The sequence below is a fragment of the Hypanus sabinus genome, chromosome 28, assembly GCF_030144855.1.
Source record: "Hypanus sabinus isolate sHypSab1 chromosome 28, sHypSab1.hap1, whole genome shotgun sequence".
NCBI lineage: Eukaryota > Metazoa > Chordata > Chondrichthyes > Myliobatiformes > Dasyatidae > Hypanus > Hypanus sabinus.
The window spans coordinates 6011843-6037193 of record NC_082733.1 but is presented as its reverse complement, the minus strand read 5'-3'; the positions used below and the strand labels follow the sequence as shown (position 1 = coordinate 6037193).

Sequence of the window (25351 nt, the reverse complement as noted above, 5' to 3'; positions counted from 1 at the left end):
TCCATCTCTAAACGTCCACTTTTTAGCGTTCAGGATGTCCTTAATGTCCTTTGTTATCCATGGCTTGTTATTTGAATAACAAAGGACAGTTCTCTGAATAACAAAGGACAGTTCTTGCTGGATCCACCCCCATGCTTAACAGTTGGAGAGGCGTTCTTTTCATGAAATTCCACACCCATTTTTCTCCAAACATACCTTTGCTCATTGTGGCCAAAAAGTTCTATTTGAACTTCATCGGTCCACAGGACTTGTTTCCAGATTGCATCAGGCTTGTTTAGATGTTCCTTTGCAAACTTCTGACACTGAATTTTGTGGTGAGGATGCAGGAAAGGTTTTCCTCTAATGACTCTTCCATGAAGTTCATATTTGTGCAGGTGTCGCTGCACAGTAGAACAAGTGCAACACCACTCCAGAGTCTGCTAAATCTTCCTGAAGGTCTTTTGCAGTCAAACAGAGGTTTTAATTTGCCTTTCGAGCAATCCTACAAGCAGTGCTCTCGGAAAGTTTTCTTGCTCTTCCAGACTTCAACTTGACCTCCACAGTTCCTGTTAACTGCCATTTCTTAATTACATTATGAACTGAAGGAACAGCTACCTGAAAACGCTCTGCTATCTTCTTATAGCCTTCTCCTGCTTTATGGGCATCATTTATTTTAATTTTCAGAGTGCCAGGCGGTTGCTTAGAGGAGCCCATGGCTGCTGATTGTTGGGACAAGGTTTGAGGAATCAGTGTGTTTATAAAGCTTTGAAATTTGCATCACCTGGCCTTTCCTAATGATGACTGTGAACAAGCCGTAGCCCTAACAAGCTAATTAAGGTCTGAGACCTTGGTAAAAGTTATCTGAGAGCTCTAATCTCTTGGGCTGCCCAAACTTTTGCATGGTGCTCCTTTCCTTTTTCTCCCCCACTCTAAAATTGTACAAAACAAAAATAATACTCCTGTACTGGTGGTAAAACTTCCTTACAACGTTGAAGAATTTTTCATCTTTAACTTCATGACTTTTGGAGATCAGTTCATCTTCTACTCACTTAACAATTCACAGTAACAGAAATTTTGACCAGGGTTGCCCAAACTTTGGCATGCCACTGTAAATGCATGGCTGAATTGGAGAGGGGCAGAGATTCAGATTTCTCAACAATTGGGACCTCTTCTGGGGCAGGTGGGATCTGTACAACAGGGGCAAGTTGCGTTTGAATCTGAGGGGGACAAATATTCTTGCAGGCAGGTTGACTGGAGCTGTTGGAAGTGGTTTAAACTAATATGTCAAGGTGATAGGAACCAGTATAATAGAGGGGAGGATGAACCAGTAGTTTACAAATAGATGATGGATGTAACATGAATATAAGAAATGACAAGCCAATGATTGGGTACATATGCAGACAAAGCAAAGAGGTAAATTATACCACAGAGGCAAAATTCAAGAGGGCAAAGAATACAGGATGAAAAGTGCTTGTTTAAATGCACATAGCTTTCGGAATAAGGTGCATGAACTCATGGTGCAATTGGTCGGCATGACATTGTAGGCATCACTGAGTCATAGCTAAAAGAAAGCCATAGATGGGAGCTTAACTTCAAAGAATATACTTCGTATTGAAAGGGCAAGCAGAAAGTCTGGTGGTGTGGCTCTGTTGGTAAGAGATGGAATTACATCTTCAGAAAGAGATCATTATACGTTTAGAAAGACACAATGTCAGAGAATATTGAATCTTCATGGGTGGAATTAAGGAAGTGCAAGGGTAAATAAACCATTATGTGAATCATATTCGGACCTCCAAATAGTAGCCAAGATGTGGGTTTGAGATCGCAAAGGGAGCTGGAAAAGGCATGTAATAATGGTAATGCCACAATTGTAATGGGGGACTTCAATATGCAAGTGGATTGGGAAAATCAGGTTGGTCTCAGATCGCAGGGGAGGGTATTTGTTGAAAGCCTATGAGATGGCTTTTTTAGAGCAGCTTGTGCTGGAACCTACTCAAGGAAAGGCCATCTTTGATTGAATGTTGTGCAGTAACCCAGATCTTATTAGGGAGCTTAACGTAAAGGAACCCTTGGGAGGCAGTGAACATAGTATGATTGAATTCATACTACAATGAGACAGAAGCACAAGTCACGCGTATCAATATTGCAGTGGAATACAGGGAATTACGGAGACATGAGAGAGAATTACAGAGGCATGAATTTTCACAAGGCATTTGATAAGGCACCACACATGAGGCTGCTTAACAAGAAAATCCTATGGCATTACAGGAAACATACTGGCATGGACAAAGGAATGGGTGAGGCAGAAATCGGCAAACGGGAACAAAGAGGGTCTTTTCTGGTTGCCTTCCAGTGACTAATGAGGGGTAGGTATTGGGACTGCTGCTTTTCACATTGTTTCCCAATGATTTGGATAATAGAATTGATGTTTTGTGGCAAAGTCTGCAGATGATACGAAGATAGCTGGAGGGGTAGGTAGTGCTGAGGAAACAATGTGATTGCAGGAGGACTTCGACAAATTGGAAGAATGGGCAAAGAAGTGGCAGATGAAATACAGTACTTGGAAATCCATAATACATTTTGATAAAAGGAACAACAGTGCAGACTATTACCCAAAGGGGGAGAAGTTTCAAACATCATAGGTTCAGTAGGACTTGGACATCCTCGTGCAAGACTCCCAGAAGGTTAATTTACAGGTAGAGTATGTGGTAAAGGTGGCAAATACAAATGTTGGCATTTATTTCAAGGGAAATAGAATATAAATGCAAGGAGATCATGCGGAGGCTTTATAAGACACTGGTCAGGCCGCACTTGAAGAATTGTCAACAGTTCTGGGCCCAATATCTCAGAAAAGGATATGTTGGCTTTGGAGAGAGTCCAGTGAAGGTTCACAAGGATGACTCCAAAAATGAAGCAGTTAACATAAGAGGAGTGTTTGACAGCTTTGAGCCTGTGCTCACTGGAATTTAGAAGAATTCAGTACATCTCATTGAATCCTGAAAGGACTAGATGAGATGGATGTGGAGAGGATATTTTCTATGGTGGGAGTATCCGGAACTAGAGGGCACAACCTCAAAATTAAGAGGCAACCTTTTCGAACAGAGGTATGGAGGAATTTTTCTTTCATCCAGAGAGTAGTGAATCTGTGGAATCCTCTGCTGCAGACTGTGGTGGAGGCAAAGCCCATGGGTATATTTAAGGCAGTTGATAGCTTCCTGTTCAGTCAAGGCATCAAAAACAAGTGTACAGAAACATAGAAAAATTACAGCACAATACAGGCCCTTCAGCCCACAATGCTGTGCTGAACATGTACTTACTTTAGAAATTATCTAGGGTTATCCATAGCCCTCTATTTTTCTGAGCACCATGTACCTATACAGAAGTCTCTTTAAAAAGACCCTATTGTATCCACCTCCACCACCAACACCCCATTCCATGCACTCAACACTCGTTGCGTAAAAAACATTCCCGACATCTCCTCTGTACCTACTTCCAAGTACCTTAAAACCGTGTCCTCTCCTGCTAGCCATTTCAACCCTTGGAAAAAGACTGACTAGCCAAATGATCAATGCCTCTCATCATCTAATACACCTCTATCAGGTCGCTTCTCATCCTCCATCACTCCAAGGAGAAAAGGCCGAGTTCACTCAACCTATTTTCATAAGGCATGCTCTGCAATCCACACAACATCCTTGTAATTCTCCTTTGCATCCTTTCTATAGTTTCCACATCCTTCCTGTAGTGAAGTGGCCAGAATTGAGCACAATACTCCCAAGTGGGGTCTGACCAGGGTCTGTCTATATAGCTGCAACATTACCTCTCGGCTCCTAAACTCAATTCCACGACTGATGGCCAATGCACCGTATGCTTTCTTAACCACAGAATCAATCTGCGCAGCACCTTTGAGCGTCCTATGGACTCGGATCCCAAGATCCCTCTGATCCTCCACACTGCCAAGAGTCTTAACATTAATAATATATTCTGCCATCATATTTGACCTACCAAAATGAACCACTTCACATTTACCTGAGTTGAAATCCATCTGCCCCTCTTCAGCCTTGTTTTGCATCATATCAATGTCTCGCCATAACCTCTGACAGCCCTCCACACTATCTACAACACTTCCAACCTTTGTGTCATCAGCAATCATCCAGGTCATTTATAAAAATCATGGAGAGAAGGGTCCCAGAACAGATCCCTGAGGCACACCACTGGTCACCAACCTCCATGTAGACTATGACCAACCTACAATCACTCTTTGCCTTCTGTGGGCAAGCCAATTCGGGATCCACAAAGCAAGGTCCCCTTGGTTGCCATGCCTCCTTACTCTCTCAAAAAGCCCTGCATGGGGTGCCTTGTTGAAATCCATATAAATTACATTCACTGCGCTACCTTCAATGTGTTTAGTCACATCCGTAAAAAAAATTCAATCAGGCTCATAAGGCACCACCTGCCTTTGACAAAGCCATGCTATTAGCTATTTCTAATCATATTACGCCTCTCCAAATGTTCAAAAATCTTTTCCATCAACTTACCAACCACTGAAGTAAGACTCACTGGTCTATAATTTCTTGGGCTATCTCTACTCCCTTTCTTGAATAGGGGAACATAATCTGCAACCCTCCAAAATCCTCTGGAATCTCCCCCGTCCCCATTGATGATGCAAAGATCTTTGCCAGTGGCTCAGCAATCTCCTCCCTCGCCTCCCACAGTACCCTGGGGTACATCCCATCCAATCCCGGTGACTTATCCAACTTGATGCTTTCAAAAAGCTCCAGCACACCCTCCTCCTTAATGTCTACATGCTCAAGCGTTTCAATCCGCTGTAACTCATCCCTACAATCACCAAGATCCTTTTCCATAGTGAATACTGAAGTTAAGTATTCATTAAGTACCTCTGCTACCTCCTCCTGTTCCATACACTTTTCCACTGTCACACTTGATTGGTCATACTCTCTCATGTCTTCTCTTGTTCTTCAGATACTTGTAGAATGCCTTGGGGTTTTTCTTAATCCTGCTCACAAAGACATTCTCATGGCCCCTTCTGGCTCTCCTAATTTCATTCTTAAGATCCTTCTTGCTAGCCTTATAATCTTCTACATCTCTATCATTACCTAGTTTTTTGAACCTTTCGTAAGCTTTTCTTTCTTCTAGACTAGATTTTCAACAACCTTTATACACCACGGTTCCTGTTCCATACCATCCTTTCCCTGTCTCATTGGAACTATAACTCCACGCAAATATCCCCTGAACATTTGCCACATTTCTGTGGTACATTTCTTTGAGAACATCTGTTCCCAATTTATGCTTCCAAGTTCCTGCCTGATAGCTTCATATTTCCCCTTACTTCAATTAAACACTTTCTAACTTGTCTGTTCCTATCCCTCTCCAATGCTATGGTAAAGGAAATAGAACTGTGATCACTATCTCCAAAATGCTCTCCCACTGAGAGACCTGACACTTGAACAAGTTTATTTCCCAATACCAGATCAAGTACAGCCTCTCCTCTTCTAGGCTTATCTATTTATTGTGTCAGGAAGCCTTCCTGAAAACACTTAAACTCCACCTCATCTGAACCCCTTGCTCTCGGGAAATGCCAATCAATATTTGTTAAGTTAGAATCTCCCACCACAACAACCCTGTTATTACACCTTTCCAGGATCTGTCTCCCTATCTGTTCTTCCACGTCCCTGTGGTGACATTGGGTGGTCTATAAAAACACCCAGTAGAGTTATTGACCCCTTCCTGTTTCTAACTTCCACCCACAGAGACTCAGTAGAGAATCCCTCCAAGATTTCCTCCTTTTCTGCAGCAATGACACTACCTCTAATCAGCAGTGCCACGCCCCCACTTCTTTTGCCCCCCTGCCTGTCCTTACTGAAAACATCTAAAGCCTGACACTCGAAGTAACCATTCCTGCACCTGAGCCATCCAAGTCTCTGTAATGCCCACAACAGCAGAATCAGAATCAGACTTTAATCGCCAAATACCTGTGCACACACAAGGAATTTACTTCCGGCAGATGTTGTCTCTCTGCTCATAACAATAATAATGATAAATATAAATGAAAATATAGATTATACATACAGGTAGTGCAATCCAAGTAATAGTTAGCCGACAGTTAACCAGCAGTTAACTGTTCAGCAAAGTGACCGCAGTAGGGAAAAAACTTCTCCAGTGCCTATTAGTCTTATTCTGGAGGGATAGCTCCAAGTACTGATCCAAGCTCTAAGCTCATCCGCTTTGTTAATGTTGCTTCTTGCATTAAAATAGACACATCTCAAAGTGTAAGAGATTAAGTGGAATCCAGGATCGGCCATGATGGAATTGCAGAGCAGACTCAATGGGCTGAAAGGCCTAATTATATTCTTATGTCTTATGGTTTAATGGACAATGAATCAGTGATCACTTAATCTGAGCAGAACTGCAAACAGTGAATTGCAGCATCTGACTTGTGACATACAGGCAACTCACACCTGCTGCTGCTATTTATTCTATGTTAAAAGTGAGAGAGATCAGGAAGAACAAGGAATTTATTAAAGCGACTGGTCTAAATTGGGATGTTCTCCAGAATACTACTTCCATTCACAGACTCGATTTTACACTGACGTATTTTCCAGCACATCCATAATGAAAAGGAACAGACTTTTACAACGATAGATAACCCAGTGGATCCATCAATACAACATTTGGCTTTTACTCAGACACAATTTGAATATGTGTCACAAATGAGCATTTAACTTGTATAACCTTAAAAATACTTTAGAAAGTAAGTTGCAGTCACTAGATTATCATCCCAATTTCAGGAAAAGGCTGATACAATGAATAGGATGATTTATTCCATTGCTAATTAATTTCATTCAGCCAAAGATCAAATGTGTAAATTTAATAGAAAGCTTAATATACTGGTGACTGGTGGGAAAGGGGAGTGGGAAGAGAGGGAAGCTATATGGAACACTACAAAACTGACTGAAAATTTTAATCAAAAAACCACTAAAATGAAAAAAAAATCAAGAGAAACAACAAAATCTAAGCTTTACTATCAATATAGAATAAAATGACTATAATATAGGCCAGTTTAAAGACCAATAAAATATTTGACAAACATACAAAAGTACAGTAACGTCAAGGCTCATCGGTACACAAGGCTGTGCCAACATTTTAATCTAACCCAAAATCAATTTAACCTTTTCTTCCTGTGAAATCTTCCATTTTTCTTTCATCCATAAGAGTCGATTAGAAGTCCCTAATATATTTATTTATTGAGATGCAGCATGGAATAGATCCTTGGAGCCATGCCACCCAGTAATCGCCCAATTTACAATAATCAATTAACCTACCTGTCTTTGGACTGTGGAAGGAAACTGGAACACCCGAAGGAAACCCAGTAACAGGGAGAACATACAAACTCCTTACAGGCAGAGGCAAAAATTGAACCCAGGTCACCTGTACTGTAAAGCGCTGTGCCAACAACACTAAAGTGCCGCTGATCACCACCCCATGGTGATATCTGCCCCATCACCACCCCAGCATTCCTAAATTGTTCAACCTTTCTTCATAAAGTATGTACTCTAATCTAGGCACTGTTCAGGTAAATCTATTCTGCATCCTCTCCAAAGCTTCCGCATCCTTTCGATAACAGGGGACCCGAAATGAACAGAATATTGGTCTCAATAGTTTTATGGAGCTGCAACATTACCTCACAACTCTTGAATTCAATCCCCCAACTAATGAAGGACAACACACCATGCACCTTCTTAAACATACTATCAACTTGTATGGCAACTTACAGGGATCCCAAGATCCCTCTGGATCTCCATACTAAGGATCCTGACATTCACCTTGTACTCTGCCTTCGAGTTCGACCTCCAAAGTTTATCAGTTCACACTTTGCCAGACTGAAACCATATGTCATACTCAGCCTAGTTTCACATACTGCCAATGCCCTGCTATAATGTGCAACAACCTTCTACACTATCCACACCACCACCAAGCTAAGGGTCATCTATAATCTGAATAACTCCCCTTTCCATTTTATCACCCAAGTCATAAAATTCACAGGACACAGACGCTAGAACAGAACTGTGGAACACCATAGTCACGGACATCCAGGCAAAATATGCTCCATCTACTACCAACCTCTGCCTTCTGTGGGCAATTTAATTCCAAATCCATACAGCTAAATTTCCCTGGATCCCAGGTCTCCTGACTTCCTGAATAAGCCTACCAGCAGCAACCTAGGCGAAAACCTTGCTAAAATCCATATGTGACATCCACTGCTCTACCTTCAATTTATTTTGACACTTCCTCGAAAAAGTCCATGAGGCACCTGTCCCTCACAAAGCCGTGCTAATCAGACAACATTTCTCCGATTCCGCATAAATCCTGTCTCTAAGAATCCTTTCCAGTCGCTTGTCCACTACTGATGCAACACTCACTGGTCTACAATTTCCAGGATTATCCCTACTACCTTTCTTGAACAGAGGAATAACATTTGCCATCCTCCAATCTTTTGTAGCCAGCGAGGACGCAAAGTTTATGGCCAATGGAACAGCAATCTAATCCCTCATTTCTTGTAGTAACCTAGGGTACATCCTGTCTGGCCCTGAGGACTTCTCTATCCTAACAATTTCAAAAGTTCCAAAACGGCTTCATTCTTAACATCAACATATTCCAGCACATTAGTCTGTTTAACAATGCCCTCACATCAATCAAGGTACTTCTTATTGGGAGAACAGTGAAGCTAAATATTTCTCGAGGATCTCTCCTACCTCCTCCGACTAAAAAGCACGTTTGCTCTTTTACGTATAATTCTCTGTAACTTCCGCCACCTCCAACGGGATCCCACTACCAAACACATCTTTCCCTCCCCCACCTTTCTGCTTTCCGCGGGGATCGCTCCCTACGCGACTCCCTTGTCCACTCGTTCCCACCGATCTCCCTCCTGGCACTTATCCTTGTAAGCGGAACAAGTGCTACACCTGCCCTTACACTTCCTCCCTCACCACCATTCAGGGCCCCAGACAGTTCTTCCAGGTGAGGCAACACTTCACCTGCGAGTCGGCTGGTGTGGTATACTGCATCAGGTGCTCCCGGTGTAGCCTTATATATATATTGGTGAGACCTGACGCAGACTGGGAGACCGTTTCACTGAACACCTATGCTCAGTCCACCAGAGAAAGCAGGATCTCCCAGTGGCCACACATTTTAATTCCACGTCCCATCCCCATTCTGATATGTCTATCCATGGCCTCCTCTACTGTCAAGTTGAAGCCACACTCAGGTTGGAGGAACAACACCTTATATACCAGCTGGGTAGCCTCCAACCTGATGGCATGAACATTGACTTCTCTAACTTCCGTTAATGCCCCTCCTCCCCTTCTTACCCCATCCCTGACATATTTAGTTATTTGTTCTCTCTCTCTCCCTTCCCCACCCTCCCTCCCCATCACGCTGCCTGTTCTCCATCTCCCTCTGGTGCTCCCCCCCCATCCCCCTTTCTCCCTATGCCTCCCGTTCCATGATCCTTTCCCTTCTCCAGCTCTGTATCACTTCTGCCAATCACCTTTCCAGCTCTTAGCTTCATCCCACCCCCTCTGGTCTTCTCCTATCATTTCACATCTCCCCCTCCCCCCACTACTTTCAAATCTCTTAGTACCTTTCCTTTCAGTTCGTCCTGACGAAGGGTCTCGGCCTGAAACGTCGACAGTGCTTCTCCTTATAGATGCTGCCTGGCTTGCTATGTTCCACCAGCACTTTGTGTGTGTTGTTTGCTCTTTTATCCCTGTTTGGTCGTATCCTCACTCAAGTCATCCTCCTCTTCTTCATGCATGCATACAATACCTTGGGGTTTTCCTTAACCTTACTTACCATGGCCTTCAGTTCCCTTTTAGTCTATGTTCTTAAGAGCTTTCTGACTATAATTCTAAAGAGCCTTGCCTGAGTTTTGCTTCCTGATCCATAAGTATCCTTTCTTCTACCTCTGACTGGGATTATAAAACATAAGAACACAATTAGGCCAATTGGTCCCTTGAGTTTGCTCCACCAGTTTATCATGGCGATTTATTATTCCTCTTAACTCCATTCTCCTGCATTCTCTCCATAACCTTTTTATGCCCTAATTGAGAAGTTGCACTTTAAATATATTCAATGACTCAGTATCAACAGCCAACCCTGGCAATGAATTCCATAGATTCACCACCCTCGGACTAAAGAGATTCCTCATCTCTGTTCTAAATGGATGTCCCTCTATTCTGAGTCTGTGCCTTCTGGTCATAAATTCGCCCACAAAAGGAAATCTTCTCCACATCTACTCTATCTAGACCTTTCAGTATTTGACAGGTTTCAATGAGATACTCCGCATTCTCTAAACTCCATTGAATACAAACCCAGAGACATTAAACACTTCTTATATGGTAACACTTACATTTCCAGAATCATTCTTGTGAACCTCCTCTGGACCTTCTCCAATGTCAGCACATCTTTTCCTAGATAAGGGACCCAAAAATGCTCACTGTACTCTAAGTGCAGTATGAAAAATACCTTAAAGCCTCAGCATCACATTCTTGCTCTTGTATTCTAGTCCTCACGAAATGAATGCTAATATTGCATTTGTCTTCCTTACCACCAATTCAACCTTCAAGTTAACCTTTAGGGTTAACTTCAGATGTTTGAAATTTTCTCCCGTTAGGAAATAGTCTATGCTTTTGTTCCTTCTACCACAGTCTATGACCTACACTTCCCTACACCATCTGATACTTCTAACAAGCCCTTCTGCAGACTACCTGCTTCCTCAACACTACCTGTCCTCCTCCTATTTTCCCATCATCTGCAAAGCTGGCCACAAAACCATTAATTCTGTCATTAAAATCACTTACATACAATATGACAGGAATTGTTCCTGATACTGACCCCTGCACAACATTACTAATCATTGGCAGCCAACCAGAAAAAGCCCCTTTATTCCAACTCTTTCCCTTCTGCTAGCCAATCTATCCATACCAGTCTTTCCATTTATACCACAGGCTCTAATCTTGTTCAGCAATATCACGTACAGCAGCTTGTCGAAGGCTTTCTGAACATCCAAGTAAACATCCACCAACTCTTCTTTGTCTATCCTACCTGTTACTTGCTCAACAAATTCCAAAGATTTGTCAGGCAAGATTTCCCCTTAAGGAAACCAAGCTGATTTTGGCCTATATTATCGTGTGCCTCCAAGTACTCTGAAACCTCATCCTCAACAATGGACTCCAACATCTTTCCAACCGCTGAAGTCAGACTAACTGGCCTATAATTTCCTCTCTTCTGTCTCTCTCCTTTCTTACAGAGAGGAATGACATTTGCAATTTTCCAGTACTCCAAAACTGCTCCAGAATCTCGTGATTCTTGAAATATCATTACGAATACCTCCACAAATCTCCTTAGTAATAGTAACTACACTTACTTCTGCCCCCCTGACATGCTCAAATTTCTGCCACACTGGTGGTGTCCTGCATAGTGAAGACTGATACAAAATACTTACTAATTTTATTTGTCATTTCTTTGTCCCCCATTACTACATCTCCAGGGTTATTTTCTAGCAGTCAATATCCACTCTCACCTCTCATTTTCTCTTTATACCTGCTAAATAAACTTCTGGCATCCTCTTTTCTATTACTGGCTAGCTTACCTTCACATTTCAGCTTTTCTCACCTTGTTTTTTTTTGAGTTGTCTTCTGTCAGTTTTTAAAGTATACCAAACCTCTAACTTCCCACTAATTTTTGCTCAATTATACATGCCCTCTCTTTTCCTTTTATACTGCTTTTGACTTCCTTTGCCAGCCACAACTGCTTCATCGTTCCTTTGGAACACGTCTTCACCTCTGGGACGTATTTATCCTTTACCTTCCAAATTGCTCCCAGAAATTCCAGCCACTGCTGTTCTACTATCATTCCTTCCAATCAATTTTGGCCAGCTTCTCTGACATACCTCAGTAATTCCCTTTACTCCACTGTAATACTGATAAATCTGACTTTATCTTCTCCCTCTCAAATTGCAGGATGAATTCTATCATATTATGATCATCCCCCCCCCCCCCCAATTCCTTTACCTTAAGCTCCCTAATCAAATCTGGTTCATTACACAACACCCAATCCAGAATTACCTTTCCCCTAGTGAGCTCAACTACAAACTGCTCTAAAAACCCACCTCAGACATTCTACAAATATCCTCTCTTGGGATCCAGCACCAACATAATTTTCCCCAATCTGCCTACATACTGAAATCCCCTACGACTGTCATAATTATGCCCTTATTAGATGCCTTTGCTATCTCCCGTTGTAACTTATATGCAACATCCTGGCTACTGTTCAAAGACCTGTAAACAATTCCCATCAGAGTCTTTTAACCCTTGCAGTTTCTTTACTCTACCCCCATGGATTTTAAATCTTCTGATCCAATGACACCTCTAAGGATTTCATTTCATTTTTTTTTAAAAAACAATAAGAGCCACCCCACCCCGAGTACCTGCCTGTCCTTTTGATACTTGCATCCTTGGATGTTAAGTTTCCAACTATGATCTTCTTTCAGTTACAACTCAGTTATACCCGCAACATCATACCTGCCAGTCACTAACTACACGACATGACTTTTTTGTTCCATATACTGCATACATTCATAACACCTTCAGTCCTGTATTCATCACCCCTTTCAATTTCGCCCCATGATATACTTCAATTCATTCTACTGACATCAATTCTGCCCTATCATCAGTATGTGCTTCCTCATAGTCTCACTACATGCTGCATCTACTTGTATACCAGATGTTCTATCACCAGCCCTATCACTCCAGTTCTCATCCACCTGCTAAATTAGTTTAAAACCCTCCTGTCTTCTCCTATCATTTGGGGTCTCCCCCCTCCCACTTTCAAATCTCTTACTATCTCTTCTTTCCATCAGTCTTGACAAAGGGACTCGACCCGAAACATTGACTGTACTTCTTCCTATAGATGCTGCCTAGACTGCTGCGTTCCACTGGCATTTTGTGCGTGTTGCCTGAATTTCCAGCATCTGCAGATTTCTTCGTGTTTGCGTTTTTAAATCCTCTCCACCTGCTTTAGCAAACCAGTCCACAAAGATATTGGTGCCCCTCGGGTTCGGGTGCAACCTGTCCTTTTTGTACATGTCATATCTTCCCCAATTATCTAGAAAACAAACCCTGACCCCTGCACCAAATGACTCCCACCGTGCAAGACGTCACTTACTTACTACTTCTCTCATCAACCATGGTTCCTTCATCCTACCATCCCTTTCCCTGCCTCAGTGGGACAAGCCTTTACAGAACCCCATGCAAGTGCCTCAGAAACAACCTCCACATTTCAATTGTACATTTTTCTAAGATCATCTATTCGTGATTTACTCCCAAATTCCTGCCTAATTGGCACACCCCCAATTAAATATTTTCTCACACCATCTGCTCCCATCCATGTCCAAGGATATTTAAGAGAATCTTTTGCCCAGAACTTAGGAAAATAATGTGATTCTTTTTTTTTTTTGAAAAAGGTGTTTCTTGGTCCAAATAATAAACCCAACATTGTGCAGTTACAATGGTCACTTGATGAATATCAATTCAGACAAGGGATGACAAATGGCTATTCATGACCATAGAGGTTCAGGAGATCACAGGAGTCTACTTTCTAAGATATGCTACTTACCCATCAGGCTGGAGTTCACGAATTGTGTTGGTGACAATCCTTCATGGGATCCTAATCGATTATCATTCAAATGTTCACTGTAATGAGGACTGTCGGCAAATGCCTAGAGAAAAAGAAAAGTATTTTATGTAGGCATACTAATTCTCACGTAATTGATAAAACCAACAAATGTTATGCATAAAATGATATTCAGTTATTTTGTATCATTGCTTGGTCTTTTTTTTTAAATGAAATCTTCTGTATTGTCTCTATGTTCTGCCAATATAGCTTAGAGTATTAAAATATTTTTGCAAATTAAACTAAGATATACACAAAATCTTTGCTGAATATTTTCTTGCAACAGAGTACCTGCCTGAATACAATTAAGCCATGTTAAGCTACATCTTTCAATCAACCACAGTAAAACTTTGCAAAGTTAGCACAAAGGCAGCTTACTTTGAATCAGAATTTGTAACTATTAACTTCAATTTCTAACATTTTCAATCAGAATGAAAGGTGAGAACTTAAAAAAGCTTTAACATAGTATCAAAGCCACCTCATCAAGTAGACAAGATAAATGAAATGGATTTCCAGCTCATTCCCCACCACTGCCAAAGCAAACACATCAAATCAACAGATCAATTGCTTGAAAGATTTTGATGTAACATGGTGGAAGGTTATGGCATACCAAAGTGAGGAGAACCTGAGAAATAAAGGCAATTGGAATTTTGCCATATGCAAACTCACAGCCATGAAGTCAATGGACCTACAGAATTGCACAAAAGTCTTAGGTACATATACCGTATATCATTTGGGTGCCTAAGACTTTTGCACAGTACTGTATTTGTCAATGTGATACAGAGGGAGTTTGTAAGTCTGGCTGGAGAAAAGGATGTTGGGAACGGCAAGGGTTGAACACCACAGGACAGGTGTGGGACAGGTGGCGGAGAAAGTGCTAATGACAGGGTGGCACAGGTGCACACATACCCAGTCCTGAGACACCAAGATCCTGTGAATCCAAACAATTGGATTATTGATTATTACAGAATGTCTCTCTGGTGCTTCCCCCTCCTTCCCCCAAGATCCTGTGAATCCAAACAATTGGATTATTGATTATTACAGAATGTCTCTCTGATGCTTCCCCCTCCTTCCCCTTTTCCCAACCACGATTCCCTCTCCCTGCCCCTTCCCAATCAGAATCAGGTTTATAAACAATAGACAGTAGGTGCAGGAGTAGGCCATTCGGCCATTCCAGCCAGCACCGCCACTTACTGTGATCATGGCTGATCATACACAATCAGTACCCCATTCCTGCCCTCTCCCCATATCCATTGACCCCGCTATCTATAAGAGCTCTATCTAACTCTCTCTTGAAAACATCCAGAGACTTGGCCTCCACTGCCTTCTGGGACACAGCATTCCACATATCCACCACTCTCTGGGTGAAAAAGTTTTTCCGCATCTCTGTTCTAAATGGCCTACCCGTTATTCTTAAACTGTGGCCTCTAGTTCTGGACTCACCCATCAGCGGGAACATGCTTCCTGCCTCCAGCGTGTCCAATCCCTTAATAATCTCATATGTTTCAATCAGATCCCCTCTCATCCTTCTAAATTCCAGTGTATACAAGCCTAGTCACTTCAACCTTTCAACATATGACAGTCCTGCCATTCTGGGAATTAACCTTGTGAACCTACGCTGCACTCTCTCATTAGCAAGAATGTCCTTCCTCAAATTTGGAGAACAAAACTGCACACAATACTCCAGGTGGGGTCTCACCAGGGCCCTGTACAGCCGCAGAAGGACCTCTTTACTCCTATACTCAATTCCTCTTGTTATAAAGGCCAGCACGCCATTAGCTTTCTTCACTGCCTGCTGTACCTGCATGCTTGCTTTCATTGACTGATGTACAAGAACACCTAGATCTCATTGTACTTCCCCTTTTCCTAACTTGACTCCATTTAGATAGTAATCTGCCTTCCTGTTCTTGCCACCAAAGTGGATAACCTCACATTTATCCACATTAAACTGCATCTGCCATACATTTGCCCACTCACCCAACCTGTCCAAGTCACCCTGTATTCTCATAACATCCTCCTGACCTTTCACACTGCCACCCAGCTTTGTGTCATCCCCAAATTTGCTAATGTTACGTTTAATCCCTTCATCTAAATAATTAATGTATATTGTAAACAGCTGCAATGCCAGCACTGAACCTTGTGGTACCCCACTGGTCACAGCCTGCCATTCCAAAAGGGACCGATTAATCACTACTCTGTTTCCTGTCAGCCAGCCAATTTTCAATCCATGTCAGTACTCTGCCACCAATACCATGTGCCCTAATTTTGCCCACTAATCTCCTATGTGGGACTTTATCAAAGGCTTTCTGAAAGTCCAGGTACACTACATCCACTGGCTCTCCCTTGCCCATTTTCATAGTTATATTCTCAAAAAACTCCAGAAGATTAGTCAAGCATGATCTTCCCTTCGTAAATCCATGCTGACTCGGACTGATCCTTCTACTGCTATCCAAATGTGTCATAATTTCCTCTTTTATAATTGACTACAGCATCTTTCTCACCACTGACTTCAGGCTAACCAGTCTATAATTCACAAACACGAGGAAATCTGCAGATGCTGGAAATTCAAACAACACACACAAAATGCTGGTGGAACCCAGCATGCCAGGCAGCATCTATAAGGAGAAGCATTGTTGACGTTTCAGGCCAAGACCCTTTGTCAGGACTAACTGAAGGGAAAGGTACTAAGAGATTTGAAGGTAGTGGGGGGAGGGGGAAATGTGAAATGATAGAAGATTAGCGGGGGTGGGATGAAGCTAAGAGCTGGAAAGGTGATTGGCAAAAGTGATACAGAGCTGGAGAAGGGAAAGGATCATGGGATGGGAGAGGGGGTGGGGGGGAAGAGCACCAGAGGGAGATGGAGAACAGGCAGAGTGATGGGCAGAGAGAGAAAGAGAGAAAAAAACAAACAACTAAATATGTCAGGGATGGGGTAAGAAGGGGATGAGAGGCATGAGTGGAAGTTAGAGAAGTCAACGTTCATGCCATCAGGTTGGAGGCTACCCAACCAGTATATAAGGTGTTGTTCCTCCAAACTGAGTGTGGCTTCATCTTGATAGTAGAGGAGGCCATGGATAGACATATCAGAATGGGAATGGGATGTGGAATTAAAATGTGTGGCCACTGGGAGATCCTGCTTATGCTGTATAATTCCCTGTTTTCTCTCTCCTTCCTTTCTTGAAAAGTGGGACAACATTAACCACAGGAACTGATCCTGAATCTGTAGAACATTGGAAAATGATTACCAATGCGTCCACGATTTCTAGGGCCACCTCCTTAAGTACCCTGGGATGCAGACCATCAGGTCCCGGGGACTTATCAGCCTTCAGACCCAACAGTCTACCCAAAACCATTTGTTGCCAAATATAAATTTCCTTCAGTGCATCCATTACCCTAGTTCCTTTGGCCACTATTACATCTGGGAGATTGTGTCTTCCCTAGTGAAGACAGATCCAAAGTATCTGTTCAACTCATCTGCCATTTCCTTGTTCCCCATAATAAATGCACCCGTTTCTGTCTTCAATGGCCCAATTTTGGTCTTAACTATTTTTTTCTTTTCACCTACCTATCATCACTCACAGGTCATGAAATTTGTTTTTTTAGCAGCAGCAGTATAGTGCAATACATAAAATTGTTACAGTGCGTACAAAAGTTTTAGGCACCCTAACCATATATATGTACCTAAGACCTTTGCACAGTACTGTAGGTTCTCACTAGGTTGTACTACAGAAAACATTGATCTTAAACTACAATCCAACCAAGCTGTCAGTAAGACATTGCTAATGAACAGTAGCCTTACCATTGGAGAGTGGAAAAGGAAACTTATGTTCTAGCAGCTGGATAGTAATGACTACTGGAACAAACTTCAGGAGCTGGTCACATTATTACTCAAAAAATTGAAAGGAGGTAAGTTGGAATTCTACGAGTGTCAAGGTTGCTTTTCTAATCAGTCATGCCTAGTTTATAGACAAGAGGAAATCAAAGTTCTCATCCAGACAAATTTGCTGTTTACATTTAACATTAAAATTAGCAGAAATGGGGATTCATTTCATGAATATTTCAGTATCTGCAGCTCCTGCAACTTAAAATGAATGCGAAGAATGGAAATGCAGTTAGTTTCCACAATACTATTAAAAACTAAACAAAAGCTTTCCAATTTAACAGTTTTTAAAAACTTGAGCAATATATAAATAAAAACAAAACTTGCCTTGCCCTTACCTGCTATCCTTGAATCCCTAAAGCACCTTGTAATCAGCCAGGTTATGGATACAGAACTCACATGTGGAAGTTACAAGCTTGCTCAGTAGCTTGTCTCACCAGAAATTCTGCTGCTGAAATCCCTAAAGCTTTTACACTAGGAAATTTAATTTCTAAATCCATGGTTTCTCTGATTTGGGGGGGGGGGGGGGCTTTGTAGAGCTTCAGGAAAGTTAGGCACAGTAAGATATACTGTAATTAGTATTATACCCCGTTATTAGATTTTCAAGACATTATTAGCTTTTACTTTCATTAAAAATCTCAAAGTTACATTGACTGTTCTATCTATTATAAATTACTATGATTGCATATTTAGAGAAAGATTTTTATTCCTCATGTACGTAAGAAATAAAGGCAATTCAATTCAAAGCTGCTGAGGCTTTCAAAGCTGACCAAATTGAGGGCAAGATTTTGTGAATTGTTAAGGAAATTCTAGTTCAGGCTGTCTTCATTCAAGGTATTACTATGACTCACCACCAGCATCTAAGGACTTCTTTCTTGGGCCATCTGCACTCAAACCAGGTACATATGGGCATGTGGTGAGGACAAGTGGCTACTTTGAAATATATGCCAGCACCAGCAAGATTGGGTCAGGTGAGGTACTGTTCTGTCATTAAAAAAAGAGTGGATTTGGGTTAATTCAGCCATCAGTCAATCAGGATAGCTGCTTACTTGGGATACTATGCTGTTTAATTGGGGCAGGAGACTGTTACCAAATATTTTCTAGTGTCAGTCACCTGCATATTGTGTGACATTAGATACCTCCAACATGAATTAGCCACTCTGATGGGGATTCTCAGTGGGCAGACAGTGCTTGTAGAGAGGAGCAGACAAAGGCAATAACCTCAGAGAAGAGCAGCGAAAACAGCGAGGGAGTGAAGATGGAGAGAAAAGCAGGGAAGAGATGGGAGAGTGAGGGACAAGAAACAGAGCTAGCTGGGGAGGGCAATTAACGTTTTGGATACAACAGCAACCATTCAATACTTGCAAGTTTAGTGTCGCTGATGGCAATGTTTTATTTGCTCCTTTCAAAAGATTATTTTCCTTCTAATTCTCTAAGATGTGATGAATGCAAGAAAAACTCTTGAAGCTCACATGGTTGACAGATTCTTAATTGGTCAGGGCACAAAGGGACACAGGGAGAAGGCAGGAGATGGGGGCTGAGGAAAATTGGATCAGCCATGATGAAATGGCAGAGAAAGCTGAATGGGCCAAATGGCTTAATTCTGTTCCTATATCTCATGGTCAGTTCACCTTCTGGACATTACACTATGCTTAGAGCAAAGAGTTTTTAAAAATAGCGTCATTTGCTTGTTTGCCTGAAAAAAAAAGCAGCAGTGATTTTGTCACTGATAGCTGGCAAGAAATAAGCAGCAAGTCAATTTGGAACGGTTCTGCTCACTATGGTTTCAATCATGCAGGCTCAGAGACATCAGAAACAGCCAGGAATGAAAAAGAACAATTTCACTACCTCAACAAGTTAGGAACAATGAAGAATATGAAGGTATCAACAATCATCTTGAATATCACAATAAACATGAAGATTTGGATAATGCTATCGTCAAAAACACTGCTTGAAGGCAGTTCACTATTTGCACTAGGTGACCAGCTGTCTGTGCTGATTTTGTTCATTTACAATCAAAAGAGCACATCAGCCTTCAGCCTACACTGGATGAATTCCTTCACTGACATCTATTGGGAACTAATTCAGTTTTGTAGTACTATAGTAGTTTTGGCAGTGTTCTAACTTATTCTATATTTGATTTAAATACATAATTTATTATTACTCAGTTTGTCTTGTTTTTAATACCTTTTTAACTATTTCCATGAAACTTTGGCTAATTGAGGCAGACACTTAATTCCACCAAAATGCACTGCCCCAATATGTCCCAATTAACCGGAACGCACTGTATTTGATATTTTGGGAAAATACTGAATATTTTTTTCGCAATAATTGTCACATGATCAAATAAGGGTATGAAAATTAAAGTACTGTAGTTCATACTACTAAATACATCTTTCAATTTATGGGATGGCCTTGATATTCCCCAAAATAAACAGACTTGATTTGTTAAACCGTGTAGACAGAATGGAGGCAAATAATAGACAATATTTTCATCATGTGCTGACTTATCTGTTCAGAAATAAATTCTGAAAATGAAAGGAGTCATTTTATTGAGTGAAAAGGGAGACAGCATTTTGCCAATCTTATCAAAACAAATTCAAAACAATTTTTTTAAATTCTGCTCAATCAGTTCTAGATATGGACTAAAATCCACCGATGTATAGACCACAATGAGGTGGTAGCAAGAAGCCAAGTGTCATCAATTTAGAATCACCATTTTTGATATTATTTCTAATGGGCAGAGTGCAGATGAAAAAGAAACTAATGTATTTGTAGGTGTCTTGCCATGGCAGTAGCTTGTACCACAGTAGCAGTACCCATCTGTTATGCTGATGCATTAAAATTGGCATTACAGTTCATAATTGGACTGCAGTGGCAACTCTAAACAGCATTCCATTCTCCTGCAATGCCAAGAGAACTACTGATATTAAGCAGCTGAAATACAAAAATAAAAATCTTGTGCTCCATTAAGCAGAAATAGTTAAAATTGAAAACTAATTATTGAAAGACCCAAGTATTGAAGCATTTGAAATAAAACCACTTAGCTTAAGTACAAACGGTCAAAACACATTGATTGATATTATGACATTGCAGATATGAACTTTCTTTTCCAATCTTTTTATTATTATTATTATTAATATCAACATAATAAGATTAATACATAGATAATGGGATTACAAACATACAATTTTAACCTGAACATGATACATAAGCAATAGTTACAATATAAATGAGTCTTCCCAAATCATGAACGATACAAGTAACATATAAACAAAGCAAAACTAGGTATATCATAATATATATATTAAAAAAAAGAGAAAAAAATTATGCTAGAAAAACTAATCTAACAACCTAATAACTAATAAAGAGAAAAAAAGAAAAAAGGAAAAAAAGATTAAAAAAAATGAGCTTTTTATAATATCTAACAAAAATACAAAATCATCAGTGTCGTCAATTCCGATCCTCTCAACATATGTAAAATCAAAACTGGAAAAACAAATAGGCTTGGAACAGGATCACATTACATCATATGAAAATATTGAATAAATGGTCTCCATATCTTTTCAAATTTAATAGAAGGGTCAAATACAACACTTCTAATTTTCTCTAAATTTAGACATAACATAGTTTGAGAAAACCAATGAAATACGGTAGTAGGATTAATTTCTTTCCAATTCAACAAAATAGATCTTCTAGCCATTAATGTAAGAAATGCAATCATTCGACGAGCTGAAGAAGATTGAGTCCATCATTGGTAAACCAAAAATTGCAGTAATAGGATGAGGTTGTAAATCAATGTTCAATACCGTGGAAATAATATCAAAAATGTCTTTCCAATATTTTTGAAAAGCGGACAAGACCAAAACATATGAGTTAAAGACACTATCTCAGAATGATATCTGTCACAAATAGGATTTATATAGGAATAAAATCGAGCCAATTTATCCTTGGACATATGAGCCCTATGCACAACTTTAAACTGTATTAATGAATGTTTAGCACATATAGATGATAAATTGACTAATTGAAGAATTTTATCCCAATTCTCAATAGGGATAGTAAGGTTAAGTTCTCTTTCCCAATCATTTTTCATCTTATAGAAGGGCTCTGAACGTATCTTCATAATTATATTGTAGAGTTTTGATATTAACCCTTTCTGAGAAGGATTTAGTTCTAGCAAATTCTCCAAAATACCCGAAGACTCAAGATTTGGAAAGGTAGGAAGTACAGTATTTAGAAATTCCTAATCTCTAAATATCTAAAAAAAATGAAATCTAGGCAAATTATATTTATTAGATAATTGTTCAAAAGACATAAAACAACTATTCAAAAATAAATCGGAAAATCGTAGTAGTCCTTTAGTCTTCCAAGCTGAATAAGCTTAGTCTGTAATAGATGGATAAAAAAAGAAATTGGATACAATAGGAATATTTAAAACAAACTGATTCAGCCCAAAAAATTTCCAAAATTGAAACCATATACGTAAAGTATGTTTATCTATCAGATTGTCAATTCGTTTCTGCAATTTAGAAAGAGCAAAGGGATGAGAAGACCCTAAAATAGAACCCAATGAAAATCCTTGTATGGATTTAATTTCCAGGTTCACCCAATGAGGACTAAAAGATAAATCCAAACCCTTTAACCAACATATCAAATATCAGATATTAACTGCCCAATAATAAAATCTAAAATTAGGCAATGCCAATCCACCTTCCTTCCTTGCCTTCTGTAAATTTTTTTTTACCTAATCTAGAATTTTTATTCTGCCATATAGATGAGGAAATTTTTGAATCAACATTAGCAAAAAAAGATTTTGAAATAAAAATTGGTACCGCTTGAAATATATATAAAAACTTGGGTAAAATAATCATCTTAATAGCATTAATCCGACCTATCAGAGATAAAGATCATGGTGACCATTTAGTGAACAAATATTTAATCTGATCAATTAAGGGTAAAAAGGGGGGCGTCACGTGATGACGTAGGATCGAGATGTTGGGAATCCAGCTCCCTTGTAAAAAGTAATGAAATAGGGTTTAAATGAAGAAGAGTTAACAAATACCTACAAGAAACTATTTATAAGCATCTCAGGATTATTTTAAGATACGGCTCCTGAACCGAAACAGAAGAAAGCTACTACTTCGAAGACTGCACAAATCGGCGGGGGAAAAGGCCTAACCGTCTCAGCGAAGCCTCGTACTCAAATTGGATCTCCTCCCAGTGAAGTGCATGGCACTTCTGATGATGCGGGACAGGAAGTTGTGGCAATGTCAGCGGTCTCTTAGAAGAAATGGCAAGAACAACGCATGCACGAAGAAACAAGTATGCATGAACAGATATTAACAAAACTACAAATCCCAACTACAGCTGGAAGTGAATCGGAAGTAGAATCAGATTCTTTGGGAAACACAGATAAAGAAGAGGAAAAGAAGGAGGAGATTAAAGGAGACATAAGAGATATCCTGATATATATGACGAATTAATTAAAAGCTATAAGAACAGATATAAGAAGGATGCAGATTACACTCGATAATGTGGTGGTAAAACAAAAGAAGATGGATAATAAAGTTAAAGAGATGAAAGTAAAAATGGAAGAAAACTCTGAAAGAATAGATAAGATAGAAGACAATAATCTTGCCTGGACAATAGAAAGAAAATGGATGTTGGAAAAACTAGATGCACTTGAAAACTCCAGTAGATGAAATATTAAAATTGTTGGTCTTATGGAAGGTACAGAGGGAGAAAATCCAATAAAATTCTTCCAAGAATGGATTCTGAAAATTTTGGAAATGAAAGAAGGAAGCCAAGTAATTGAAATTGAAAGAGCACACAGAGCTTTAAGATCAAAACCTCAACAAGATCAAGATCAATTTTGATAAAATGCTTAAGGTACCAAGATAAAGAAATGATCCTGAAGGCAGCTACTCAAGGTGCTAAAAAGAGAAATGGGCCATTGATGATAGAAGGGAAAAGAGTTTTTTTAATCCAGACATAAATTACGATCTTCTGAAGAGGTGAAAGGAATTTAATCCAGTGCAAAAATCTTTATGGGAAAAGGGCTATAAATTTTTATTGAGCTACCCAGCAAAATTGATAATTTTCCTGGATAACAAAGAAAGAAGATTTTTTTGTTGCCTACCAGAAAGCCGAGAAATTTGTACAAAAACTACCTGATATCCACGAGGAGGAGTAAAGAATTATAGAAATGAAGTGGACTAATGACGAAGACTGAAATAAGGTTGGACTTGATGGACATTTATAAGGGAAAAAAAAAATAGTTGAGGAGTATTAATTGGGAGTAGAGACATTAATTATTTTCTTTTTTTTCTTCACTAATATATTTTCTTTCCTTTTTTTTTTGCGGGGGAGCTGGAGGAGCTCCTGATCGATGGCTGCAAGTTTCACATGTACAATCATGGCGATTGCCATGACCCGTAAGATGGGGGGGGGGGGGGTAACGTTGTGTTTTTTTTTTATTCGCAACATTAGTGGGGGGGGGTATTTTGTTTTTTTTCTTATATATTAGATACCTTTCTTCTATTTTTCTTCTTTTTTGCCTGGATGGTTGGGGAGAGACTCATAGCAACATGGAGAATTTTAAAGAGTTCCCAAGGTATTATGAATGATTAATTTACTTAATTTTTAAAGTTTTAATGTTAATGAACTTAATGGACCTGTGAAAAGAAAAAGAGTTTTAACATATATTAAGGAAATGAAAGGAGATATAGCTTTTCTACAAGAAACACATTTAACAGAAACAGAACATAAGAAATTAAAGCGAAATTTTGGTTAATAAAACTTTACCAATTAAAATACAAAATGTAGTAATTGATTCTGGGGGGAGATATGTGATTATACATTGTCAAATTTTTTCAGAATTATGGACTCTTATGAAGATTTATGCACCAAATGAAAATGATGCAAAATTCATACAAAAAGTTTTTTTGAGCTTGGCTGATGCACACGATAAAATATTAATAGGTGGAGACTTTAATTTTTGTTTAGATCCAGTTTTGGATAGGTCAACTAAAGTTGCTACAAAATCAAAAGTAATAAAACTAACTTTATCATTAATGAAAGATTTAAACCTAATTGATATATGGAGAAAAATTAATCCAAGAGAAAGAGACTATTCATTTTATTCAAATAGACATAAAACTTACTCAAGGATTGATTTTTTTTATTATCAAAAATATTCAGGATAGAGTGAAAAGTGTGAAATATAAAGCAAGAATACTGTCAGATCATTCCCCCTTGATAATGACAATGATAATGATGGATAAGGAGGAATCGATCTATACTTGGAGATTTAATTCAATTTTATTAAAACGTCAAGATTTTTGTGATTTTATGAAAAAACAGATTCAATTTTTTTTGGATACAAAGTTACATTCAGTTGAAGATAAAACTGTATTATGGGAAGCGATGAAAGCATATTTAAGTTATACATCTAAAATTAAGAAGGAATACATGGCAGAAATAGATCAATTGGAAAAAGATATCATAAAGTTAGAAAAAGAATCTCAAAGATATATGACAGAAGAAAAACGAAGACAACTTGTTAATAAAAAATTACAATATAATACACTCCAGACATATCGTACGGAAAAAGTAATTATGAGAACTAAACAGAAATATTATGAATTAGGTGAAAGATCACATAAGATTCTTGCTTGGCAGCTAAAAACAGGACAGGCTTCTAAAACAATAAATGCAATTAGAACAAGTGTAAATAAGGTT

At 39.5% G+C, this 25351-nt stretch overlaps 1 protein-coding gene across 6 annotated transcripts in view; it reads right to left on the bottom strand.

Moving 5' to 3' along the window:
- The window catches only part of tcf12 (transcription factor 12), a 345614-nt gene that overhangs the window by 240995 nt on the left and 79268 nt on the right, over positions 1-25351 (bottom strand). For 4 of the 6 annotated variants that reach the window (XM_059952550.1, XM_059952543.1, XM_059952544.1 and 1 more), the window contains exon 5: positions 13672-13774. In XM_059952550.1, coding sequence (XP_059808533.1) covers positions 13672-13774 — 103 coding nt within the window. Of the gene's footprint in view, positions 1-10405; positions 10467-13671; positions 13775-25351 lie in introns of those variants that run through there. The other 2 variants (XM_059952545.1, XM_059952549.1) reach the window with 2 other exon arrangements.